At 39.9% G+C, this 12,851-nt stretch overlaps 1 protein-coding gene across 1 annotated transcript in view; it reads right to left on the bottom strand.

Annotated features, from left to right (window-relative positions):
• The window catches only part of LOC140135714 (dysbindin-like), a 222,328-nt gene that overhangs the window by 202,701 nt on the left and 6,776 nt on the right, over nucleotides 1–12,851 (bottom strand). Inside the window, exon 3 of the mRNA XM_072157307.1 lies at nucleotides 6,346–6,393. Within this exon, the coding sequence (XP_072013408.1) occupies nucleotides 6,346–6,393 (48 nt within the window). The remainder of the gene's footprint in view (nucleotides 1–6,345; nucleotides 6,394–12,851) is intronic.

Raw genomic sequence — 12,851 nt, 5'->3', positions numbered from 1 at the left:
TCAGTGTACACTACATGTTAAAAACAGGATCATCTTCAAATACACACACTTCAATGGCCAATGGATGGTTAAGGTGGAAGGGCTAGGACGTGACCAGAAATTAACTTGTTTAACACCATGCATGCAATAATGGGCCCATTGTTATGTCCGGTGTTTAGTCCTTGTGATTATAAGAAAACAATGCAATGAGAAAACCTCTTTTTTAAATCCTAAAACGTTGCCTTCTGCCTGAAAATGCAATCAGAAGAGAATACGAGCTCTGAAAATGGCAACTAAATAGACATTTTTGAATGAATTTTTTAAAAACAATTTTTGACTAATTTTTCCCCAGCATCCAAAATGTATCTGTACCTGTCCTCTGAATGATAGATATTCTCATCACGGATGGCAACCTGGGACTCAGGAAGCGTGTAGCAGCTATCAGTGGCTTGTTAACTGATGAGAGAGTTTCAACTCATTTCAAGTGTGTTTACTGTCTGACACTGACTCCGTAAAATAATAAAGGCCCAGGAATCAAGGTGGATGACTTCAGGGTGATAAAGTGATAGATCAATGAATATAAGTTTCCCATTTTCTGGAGATTTCTGAGCTACATACTGACTGGATTTTTTCTCGACAAATTGGCACTAGTTTAATTTTAAACACCTTTTATGCTTTCCCAGAATTTTGAGGTGGTGCAGTGGGTCTTTGGGAGCTGACGGCGTATCAGAAAAAGGGGGTCTTTCGGAGCTGCCAACAGTAAAAATCAAGGGTCTTTCTTTGTTTCTAGTTGAAAATTGCCTGGAAAAGGTGATCTTTCAGAACTGAGAATGGTAAAATTCAAGGGTCTTTCTTGGTTTCTGGTTGAAAATCACCTGAAAAAAGAAAGAAATGTGAGGAAAGTAAAATTTTTGGGTCTTTTAGAGCTGAAATTATCAAAATCACAGGTCATTTAGTGCTTTCCTCATCGATTGTCATCAATACCAGAAGTGTCCGGTACTCAAGGTCATTTGCATCACAACCCAGCTGAAGACTGAAGGTTTCAGTCGCAATGTCGGTTCGTCCGTCAAAAAATAGGTATGTCTGGTTGACCAGATTTAAATTAAATCTTAATTTCAACATACCCAGATGAATGAGAGTCTACACAATTTGTCTTTTAGTGCTGTTTTGGTATAATTCAAGGGGACTTCCGGAGCTGCGCTGCAGGGGTCGCGCTAAGTTGCGTTCTTGCGCGCCACGCGCATTTTTTTAAGTTTGAGCGCATCTATTCATTTTTGCATACCAGTTCGGGGGTTTTCATGCGCGCAGAAAAATGAAAACATGTGAAAGAAAAATAAAAGCTTCGATCTCCAATATTTACGACCTGTCCAGAAATTATGTAACATAAAATGCAATAACATAAATGTTGATGTGAAAGTCGCCGTAGCATTGTAACATAATTTAAAATAAAAATAAAATACACACCTCCAGCGTAATTTAACACAGATTGTGATATTGTATAGAATCACTGATGAGTTTTATTGCAGTACTGAATGACGACACGCACGTGAGTTGGTAATTTCTAATTCTAGGGATCGGTAAGGAATGCTTCAAGGGTGGTGTGTAGAGATATGCCAGCGGTGAAATACGAGGACGTAGAAGGAAAAGGTGACAAAAATTTGCCCTTGAATTATGTTTTATAGTCAAAATACTCCAGTAATTCAATAAATATCATGATATTTGGCCTAAACTTGAACTCATTAGCAATGAAATGTCATTTTTATTGAGTAAATCATGGCTTTTTCACTCGTCACATGTGACTTGCAATGCTGTTGAATTCTGCACTTTGCCAAAGTTGAACTGCATTTTATGGAATTCGGCGAACTTTTATGGCATAAAGCAACACTTTTATAGCAAAAAAACTTGTACACTGCGTGGGAACTTTCTTTAAAAGCCAGATAGTTGGTTAGGGAGTGATCGTTTTTTACGAGAGGGGGGTAATGGGCGTTTTGGGGGAATCGAATTTTTTTGGGTCTTGAGCCTGAGGGGGGAACACAAAATTTTTCGTTGAACCAGGAGGGGGGAAGCGAAATTTTTGTCGATATTTTTCCAAGCGCCCATTACCCCTGCCGTAAATAACGATCGGTCCCTTACATGACATTGCCTTAATAGCGAGAATCATGGCGTGAAAGGGAGATCGCGTTTTGCCAGGCCATAAACTACATGTATTTACACATAACCAAAATCACAAAATCTGATACTGATATATTGAAACGGGCATTCAATACTTGACTAGAGAACCCCTCATTTTAGGATTTGAGCGCATATTTTTAACACTTTCAGGGGGTTCAGGGGTTCTGAGAACCCCTGGATTTAAAACCTAGTGCTACCCCTGCTGCGCTGTCCAAAAACAATGTCTTTCCCGGGAGCATACCTGGTCATTTGTGTAAAGTGCCCCCCTCCCCCCATATAGTCCATGGAGTACAATTGAACTGGACCACCTCATGTTGGCCCTCCGGAGGCCCCTACACAAGAAATTACTAGAAACTAGATGGACCGCGGTTCTCGGATGTCGCGGTTTTCGACGCACAGCGTCGACCGTGATGCCTCCACCAAAGGGAGCGATGTGGCACTCAAAAGTTGATATAAAGCAGTTTGTATCAATTTGACCTCAGATGATCTCTGTGTGACCCCGGATGACCCCAAAATGACCTTCCAAATATTTGGCTCTAAATGTTGACTGTACCCACCAAGTTTCATGCACGTATGACAGTTTTTACTAATTTGACCTCAGATGACCCCAATATGACCTCCCAAAAATTTGGCTCTAAATGTTGACTGTACCCACTAAGTTTCATGCCCATATGCTAGTTTTTACTAATTTGACCTCAGATGACCCCTGGATGACCCCAAAATGACCTTCCAAAAATTTGGCTCTAAATGTTGATTGTATGTACCAAGTATCTAGACTGCTGCCCTCAGTCGTCAACCGTCTGGATTGACGACTGAGAAAACTACGTGGAAAAAAAGTGACGGATTTTACAACAGGATTCCTGTGGCATAGAGCGTGCTCAGTTGTGTCCAAATTGACCTTTTGACGGTGTTTGCTGTTTTTAGAAGTCCAGAGCGCGATCTTGTCACATCACACAGCGGCGCGGTACAGCAAAGCTGTACACGGGCGCCGCTAGTCAGTCGCGCTTCGGCGCACAACCAAAGTCGCATTGCATAGTTTTCAGAAGTCCGTCAGGATATTGGCTGTAAGATAATCAGTCGTCACTACGAAGCATACACAGTACATGCGAAGTGTAGACGGCTGATCGGAATTAGTCTACCAAGTATCATGGCCATACAACAGTTTTTGCTAATTTGACCTCAGATGACCCCTGGGTGACCTCAGGTGACCTTGACCCACTAACCAATACAAACTTGTTCTGCCTGGGGTCAAGATGCACCCACCCACCAAGTTTGAGTAACGTGCGACCCCTAGTCTCTGAGAAAAGAGGTAAATAAGGAAAATGGGCCCCTGACCTCAAATGACCTTTAACCTCAGTATATGACCTTGAACCTCACCCAAAAAAAAGTAGCCAGAGTTTTTGACCATGACCCACCTATCCTGAAAATCTGAAGTCAATCCGCCCATGCATGCCCGAGATATAGCGTCCGGACGGAAGCTCGGAAGGACGGAAGCACGGAAGCACGGACATTGCAAAAACAGTATGCCTCGCGGTGGAGGCATAAAAGGCCTGTAGGCCTCCCGGGGGTTCACTCCCATTGTGGCCTGTACACCATCCGCGAAGCACCCTAAACAAGGATTTAACCCTTGGCTAAAACGACACCCTAATCCTAACATCAAATTTCATACCCTAAATTTCATTTCCGCGCATTTAGCAATTGCAATTTTGCTACCCTTTTTTCCAATTTTTCATGCTTTTGACACCCTAAAAACGCGATACGCGCGTATCGTGCCTACCCACGAAAAATGACCCTTTTTACGCGTTTTCATTATCGCGGATGGTGTACAGGCCACAATGGGAGTGACCCCCCCGGGGTAGGCCTACATCATATGTACATGTATGTTTTCCATTATGCTGGAAACATGCCAAGTAGGCCTGCTGCATGTAATCATTATTGGGCAAATTGAAGTTCAAGGTTTTGTAATTGTATATATCCAAGGCCACTGTAAAAAAAAATACACATTAATGTCTAGACATGCTGTACCCTGTACATGTATCAGTGCACATACTTTCATGATCAGTCTCATGTCATCTCAAATAACTCACCGACAGCATTAAAGTAACATTTATATGATGGTGACATTATATTGAAACATTTTTTAATGTAATCACCATTCCCAATACACAATGAATAAATTATGTCTTGCCTGGTCAAGTCCATGAATCAGGTTGTTGAAATGTTAATGATCATGTTCACTCTAAAAGGTACATCTATTCAAGACGGATGCAGTCTGATACTGCATGCGATTTGAACATATGGTTTTGTCAAGCGTCTTGTGGATTGATGTAGAGGCACCTGGATGAGGATGCAGTGCACTGTGTTAATGTCAGTGGCAGCGCCTCTGGGGGGGGCATGGAGGAAATGCCCACCAGTCAGAACTCTTGCCCCTCCTTTTACCGCCCCCCTCCAGTAATAACCCAAAATTATGAAAATTTCCACTTTTTGGTGCAATTTTACATAAAATTTGTTGATTTGCCCCCCGAAATTCACTTTGGCCCCTCAAAAAACCCTCACCACTGGTTAATTTACTAAGTGCCATTCATACAGTGTGATGCAGAAACCATCACAAGTGCATCGGTTAACTGGTAGGCCTACTGCCAATTTCAGTTTGGTCAATTTCTGTCCCAGCATACATGCCAGTAGCGTGTCTAGGGGGACTTTGGGTGCTGAAGCCCCCCCCACACTTTGTTAAAAATCATGTAAAATCAGCCGTTTTTTGGTGATTTTAGCCATTAAGCCCCCGCATAACTCTGAAAGCCCCCTTGAGCCCCCCACAGGAAAAAATCCTGGACACGCAGGTGCAGGCCTATGCCAATAATCCTCCCCTCCCCGGTGCAAAAATTGGGGCCCAGTGAACCACTGGTACTGCTAGCGTTGTATTTAATTTATATTTTTTGATGTTTTATGACTACAACAAAGCGCTTCATTCAATGTTACACATGAATCAAGGGTCTTTCAATTTTTTTCATTTATTGGCAGGGACGGTCTAGGTACAAAATGTACCTCACTCATTCTAAAGCCGATACTTCAAAAAGATACATAATTAAAAGTCTATTAACGGTAGAGGTAATTACTTTTTGGATAAGTTTCCCTTCCGATGTTATCAAGCAAATTTAAACCGGATGTCAAGCTGCAATATGAATGGTTAAAGGGGCACTCAGATGTCTGTATTTAAGCCCCCATGGACACACATTTTTCTGATTATTTTTACCATGCTTATTATAGTTTCTCATAGTAACATATCAAAGGGGGAATGCCCCCCCCCCCTATTAAAGGTAGAGGCAATTCCTTTTTGCATAAGTTTCCCTTCTGATGTGATCAAGCAAATTTAAGCCGGATGTCAAGCTTTAAGTTGCAGCAATCAATGGTTAAAGGGGCACTTAGATGTCTGTATAGCCATGGACACACATTTTTCTAATTGTTTGCATATACTTATAAATCCATAGTTTCTCACAATGGCATAGCAAAGGGGGATTTGGCCCCTCTTCCCCATCCCCATAGTTTTTCACAGTGGCATAGCAGAGAAGGAATTGGCCTTCCCCCTCCCCATAGTTTCTCACAGTGGCATAGCAGAGGAGGAATTGGGCCCTCCCCCCTATAGTTTCATACAGGGGCATAGCAAAGGGGGTATTGGGCCCTCCCCCTATAGTTTCATACAGTGGCATAGTAAAGGGGGAATTGGCCCCTCCCCCTCCAATAGTTTTTCACAGTGGCATAGCAGAGGAGGAATTGGCCTGCCCCCATAGATTCTTACAGTGGCATAGCAAAAGGGGGAATTGGCCTGTTTCCCCCTCATAGTTTCTCACAGTGGCATAGCAAAGGGGAATTGGCCCTCCCCTCATAGTTTCTCACAGTGGCATAGCAGAGGAAATTGGCCTGCCCCCATAGATTCTTACAGTGGCATAGCAAAAGGGGGAATTGGCCTGTTTCCCCCTCATAGTTTCTCACAGTGGCATAGCAAAGGGGGAATTGATCCCTCCACCACCATCCTGTGGAACATATTGGTCCTGTGGGATGCTAGCCGCTGTGATGCTTTAGATATTTTAGTCTTACGCCACTGTTTTCTCATCTCTGCAAAATAAATTAAAAGCCATCCCCTGGATTTCTAGACAATTGACTCATTTTGCTTGATTGCATTAACGCAATATTTACCTTCTTTGTCTGCTTACTTCTCTTGCTTTCAAACTTAGCGTCTTCAATCTGCAAAGAAAAAAATCAAATAAACTCTTTTATTACTGAAAAGGTTACAAAATGAATAAAAACATAAACCATTTGGTATGGGGCTTGCTATAGTCGCAAAAAATATTTTTAATGAATATTTTCAAAAAAGCTTTTAACACATTTTAATAAATCCTGGTCCCCGTACTTTGTATGATGAAAATTCTCTCACATAATTGAATAGGTCCTTAATATAACTTGCACACAAATGTTCATAAAATAGTATCATTTTTTTCCCAATTTGACGACCAGGACAAATAGCTACCAATTTCCTAGTGCACATTGTTCTCACATCGATCCATATTCCAGAAAAATACAGCACTATTTTTTTTGGATTAAAAAATATTATTCCATTTTGCCAAATGGAACATAGCTAAATCCTAATCATTTAGTTAGTTTGAACTGGCAATCAAAGTCAAATTTCAAAATATGGTCAATTTTTGGAAATAAGGGCTAAAAACATGCATTTTTATGGTGTTTTTTCGTATACTGTGACAAGCAAGCCGCAAGCCAAAAGACTTGTACAAAGTTATACATTAGATTATTGTTGGAAAACACGTTAAGAATTAGAAATAACATACAATATTATGCAAAAAATATTTAAAGTTGGCTTTTATTGCCAGTTAGAACTATAAAAGGATTAGGATTTAGCTATGTTTCATTTGGCAGAACAGGATACTATTTTTCTGCCTCCGCAGGAGGTAGTTTGCTTTGAAATTGACACCTAAAATGCCACACATTGCGCGGCATGTAGGCCGATTGTACAAATTTATATTCTGACAAGTACTCTAATTTCCGCCCAATATTGAGAGCCCAATATATATCCCCCACCTCTCTGCACCATACATAAATTCGCCTATCGCCATTTCCGAATGTTCAAAAAGGTAATCACGCCTCCTCAGCATGTGCAATAAATTAGCATTAAAATTAATCTTATTCTATAGGGATTCTAGAAACACATAGCACGTGGCGCCAATGGCGTGGGTCTATCAAGTTAATGAATTATGCATTAGAATATTTTCAAACTCATATGTTGTATAATTGAAGACCGAATTAAAAAAGACTAGCTTGCGTATGCCGTCCTGTAAACCAGACCAAAAATGCCATACTGCGCAGGTCAGCAACCAATCACGGCACGCCTTTGTCATGACGTCAGACACAAACTAGTCTTTTTTTAATTCGGTCTTTAATTATAGGTTGTAGCCTCAGCGCTCATTAGCAGCTTTATCGTAGAAGACAAGTTGGAAAACCGTTATGCTGTGGCAATGGGAATACACATCAAACAAGGTTTAATTTCATGATTACATGAAACCTGATTATCAATGCAAAAACTTTGGCTGGAGAAGTTGAAGCTGACGTTCATGGCGACACTTTGGATGTGATAATTTGACATCATGGATTGTTTTGTGCAAAATTTGAGGTATTTTTGTGCCGCGGCGAGTCAGCAGACCGACTGGCATGCATGCTAGGCTCGACTAGGCCACAATCATGATCATGATGCATTTGAACTGCAGTGTATGGTATGATACGCCTAGCTGCGCCTATGGCGGCTTCATTGCTGTTCAAATACATGTACTAAAGTATTGCAATTTTATTGCGTTGATATAATTCGAATAATTCGTTTTAAAGTATTTGCTTCCCCAATTCCCATGCGTGGTTGGTCATGTATCAGTTTTTATGTTCTACTGAGTACTGTTGCAATATTTTTGCATGCATACCCATGACCGTTTCAAGACTTTGACTGAGAAATTTGCTTTTTGTTTGTTAAGATAAAAATAATAATAAAATGCAAGAATCATCTTTCCCCACACAATACTTCTTACAAACAAGGTGTTGATATTGGCCCTTTCGATGCAAGACAAAGCACAAATGTAGGAAACAAAACAAAACAATAATGTTTTTGATTTTTTATTCAATTACACATACAAAAAAGTAATGGCCTATAAAAACACCCCCCTAAATATAATAATATTAATATTATTTTAATCCTGAATACAAAATATAATAAACAAGCATAAAAAATCTGATACGAAAATTTGTTACTCTGAAACGTTACAATCGTAATTTTCAGTCAAAAAATCCAATAGAAATGACTCTTGATACAACTTGGGCATATATGCATTTAAAAAACAGAAACGGCTGCCTGCATCTGGAACTCTTCATATTTGAAAGTTTGAAGGTCTTATTTCATACATCAGAATTATCTGCAAGATTGCAAGATGGCTTTAGGTGACCGTGGCCCTATTGGCTAATGCACAAATTTAGATTTTCTTTCTATTTAAATAATATGTTAAAGCTTATGCCCTGTAGATTACATTCGGTTCTTGAGATATGGTCTGTCAAAATGGTGCGAACAAAAACAAAAAAATTGGCAACAACTTTCTTTTTTATTTTCTATATTTTTGACAAGTCCAGTTGCCAGATGATTTTTTAATACATGCATGAATTATGCAAAGTAAAGATTTCAGATACAATTAAAAGAGCTATAGTAGGCCTACTGAGGCATGGTACATGGGTAGAACACACAGTGTAGACGTACTACAAAATTACGGTTGCGTTTTGGCAAATTTCAATTTGCATAATTAATTAGGGCCACTTATTAGAAAAGTTGATTAAGGCCCTAATTAATTATGCAAATGGAAATTGCATGGAAAAGGCATCCATGGGTTTTATATCTTATTTTGTAGCCGATCTGAACATTTTACTTTGTACAATTCTTGCATATATAATTAGAAAATAAGGCCTACCTGACAACATTGCATAACAAAAATAAAAGAAATTTGTTGCCAACTTCTTGGTTTCGCGCCATTTTGACAGGCCATATATTTTGGTAACCGAATATCCGATTAAAATAAAATTTTCAGTCTTGTAATCAGGAGAGAATGGACTCACATATTTCAATCAGACAAAAATCTATATCCAATAGCGTTACCTTAAAGCTAGCATTATAAGTGTCTCCTTAACTAATAACAAAAGGTGCCCACTGATATCTTGGAGGTATTGTCTTTTTTAAAGACATTTCTTGTTTTTAATCAAAAAAAGTGAGTGCTGTAATTTTCTGGAATAGGGAGTACCTACCCATGGGAGTACATTGTATGTTTCTTTGTTTAATAGTGTCATGAACTCCTTTATATGCACAGAAAATGCGACCTTGAATTGCCAGCCAGCATGAACGTGAACGTGACTTGCTGGTTGACTGGTTCCACTTCAAAACATAAACTTCCACCTGCAGATATGATTCACTGGGCTATTCCATCTGCGATCTACCAATATTACCCATATGAAAAAGTCTTCCACAGAGGAGTATGTTTTTCAAATGGAATTGGCTAGGGTTTATTATTTTAAAACCCATAGTGCTCCCCCTGTATAAGGCTTTACCTATATCTTCCACCCCAGGGGGTCAATCAGTACAAATTACCATACACATGTGTTGAAAACACATGTGGGACCCATTTTTGGCCTTTTGGTATGTCAATGGTCTCTTTTTTTTCAGGCCAATTTTGGTATATGGATGGGTTCTTTTAAAATTTTCTCATTTTTTCTCGGAAAATATCCCAACTTCGCCTCACTTTTTGATTCTTAATCTGGGGAAAAAATTGTAAAAACTACAACAATTTGTATTAAATTTGGCTGAAAACTTTGACATTTGGTATATAACTATGGGTCTGAATTTCTTGCAAAATTGGTATATTGATGGGTCCACTTTCAATTTCGCAGCTGCACACCCCCTACCCAAGCCAAACTTGAGTGCCCCCAGGTCTTCCACAATGAGAAATGGAAGTTACCAAATTGTCTATTCTATTTGAAACCCATAATCCCTCTGAAGAGGACTTAAAAATACTTGTAAGTTGTAGCTCAATTTTCCACGGGAGGAGTATGGATTTCAAATGGAAGAGTGGATCTGAAAGTTCAACAAACTGTCAAATTACACACTGGTTTATTAATTAGTAAATAAACTGTTGACTTGTTCCTATGACTATAGACTTTATCCCTTTCAAATGAAATCAGCGTGGGATCACCATTTCTCACTTTTGTTTACATGAACTGTTTAACTGCACGTACACTGTGACCTGACATACATGTATAATGTTGCAATATCCTATATTGAAATTTATAACCAAGGGCAAGGCCAACATAATGATGAATAGATTATATGTGTACGCTCACTGACACTGTGGGTTATGATAGATCCCTGGGATTGAACCACAGGCCATTTTAACACTGAACTATGAACATGTTCAAGCAGGGGCGGCGCCACAGGGGGGGCAAGGGGGGAAATTGCCCCCCTATGATTAAAAAAAAAGAGGTAAAAGGAAGGAAAAAGAGAAAGAGAAGAAGGAGAGAGAAAAGGGAGGGGAGAAAAAGAGAGGAGGGAGAAGAAGAAAGGAGCAATTCCCCTCCCTGGCCATGGTTAGAAGGAGGAAACTCCCCCTTCGGACATCTTGCCCCTTGTGGAATGCTGACCTAAGCGGTTTTAAAGTTGTTGGTTTTAATATTTTGGGCCCATTTTTGGCAAATTTCCCCCCATAAAAGTCACATGGTCTCTTTTGCCTTCTCCCAACTACTTTCGCTCGCTACACTCGCGAATGGGCAAATTTTGTCCCTTTTCTGACTGAAAAAGCACAAAAACTGGGTTTTTCCTCCCTATGACGCTCGCAAACGGTGGACCTTTTCCGCTTTTAGTGATCATAGGGGGCGACTACCTCCCGCCTATGCTCTTGATTGCGGCTTTCAACTTGAAATATTTCCAACCTCAAGACCCCCCCCCCTTCATATCATTATATCGTGCCAATTTATTAAAAAAAACGGCATATCATATACAATGTACCTGACTTAACATACACCACGTTGCGACCAGAGGCGTCCGACCCGGGGTGTGGGGTATAGGCCTAAATCCCCCAATATTTTGATAGGGTAGGTGGTCCATACAATCATTCCCCAATGTTGACGCCTGTATGTGGGTTTCTGACCAAAGTAACCTCATATTTGGTCATTTTGGCCTAAAAAGTGCCAAATTTTTTCCCGCTTCGCGCGATTTTATTTCACGTTTCCACCATATTTCACTTCGTGCACATTTGTACCATGAACTTATTTTGTTGCCAAATTAAGTAGGTCCATGCCTAATACCAGCAGGCTCAAGGTCGGGCATGGTGATTGAAATCCATAAAAACATGCGGTTGGAAAATAATTAAATAACCCTAAAAAGGGTGAAAATGGTGCATCAAATGGCTTCATTTGTGCTTTCATTTTGAAAAATTTCTAAATTCTCAGGGGGGCACATCCCCCCTCAGACACCCCCCTGCGTCGCGCAAGCGCGACGGGAAACGCTTTCGCGCTGCATAAAAATTTTCCACAATTGTTTTGCCCCCCCCTATCAAAATACCCTGGCGCCGCCCCTGTGTTCAAGAATCAAGAATGTCTGAACAACAACTGAACCAAGTTATTCAAAGTACATGTAGAAGAGGTATATACCCGGTATATATTTAATCTTCAAAATGCAGGGAAGAGCAGTGGTTCATTTTTTACACGCTTTTGAATAGGGATTTAGGGATTTAGGTTTTCGGGTTTGGATTAGGGTTTACGATTAGGGTTAGGGTTTAAATAATCTGGAACGGGGCCAGAAACAACTTAAAAACAAGCCAGAATCTTCCAAGTGTAAGAGACAGATTTCAGACTTTTACACTATACAATGTAATTTGCATTGGGAAGAACCGAAAATAGCCTTATTATATAGTTCAGTAGAATTCCTGCAACTCTCATGAGGCATTTTGGAAAGGCTCTATTTGATCTATAAGTATGTAAATTGAGTAGGGCAAAGTCACTCATCAATATGCCTTAATTTTTGAAGCTAAGGGGGCTATCATTTTCTTCGGAAGCAGGGTCCCAAATATACAGGGGGGTCATACATTTTTGGAAAGAAAAATAGGGGTGGGGGGTCATAAATTTTTGATGACCAAAATGTAGGGAGTCACAAGATGACCACAGTCAGTAGTATGTTTATTTTATTCAAAAAGACTGATTTCAATACAATTTTAGCCTGTTTAGGGGGCAAGGTGTATCGGTGGTGGGGGTCATAAAATTTTTGTTGCCAAAATAGGGGGGGGGGCAATTTTATTGACGCCAACTTTTTGTAAATTTGGGACCCCCCTTCCGAAGAAAATCTGACTTACAGTTGGCATAAAAATGTTGGATTGAAAATTTACTCCTCTATAGGGGGTGTGCAATTATTTTCTGGAATAGCCCAATGCTACACCACTGATCTAAATCCACTTCTCATTGACATTTTTATTTGCATTGTTGGCAACATGTATGCCAAAAAAAGGTGGTTTTTTTCAACAGGCCTACTCTAGAAAGACAAGAATATAATTTTTCCTTGGCCTGTACAGGATATGAGCACTTAAAAACATTGCCCTATCATATTCTTTACCAATACCGTCACT

Source organism: Amphiura filiformis, chromosome 16 (genome assembly GCF_039555335.1).
Source record: "Amphiura filiformis chromosome 16, Afil_fr2py, whole genome shotgun sequence".
Taxonomy (NCBI): Eukaryota; Metazoa; Echinodermata; class Ophiuroidea; order Amphilepidida; family Amphiuridae; genus Amphiura; species Amphiura filiformis.
This window is presented reverse-complemented; position numbering and strand designations above follow the sequence as displayed.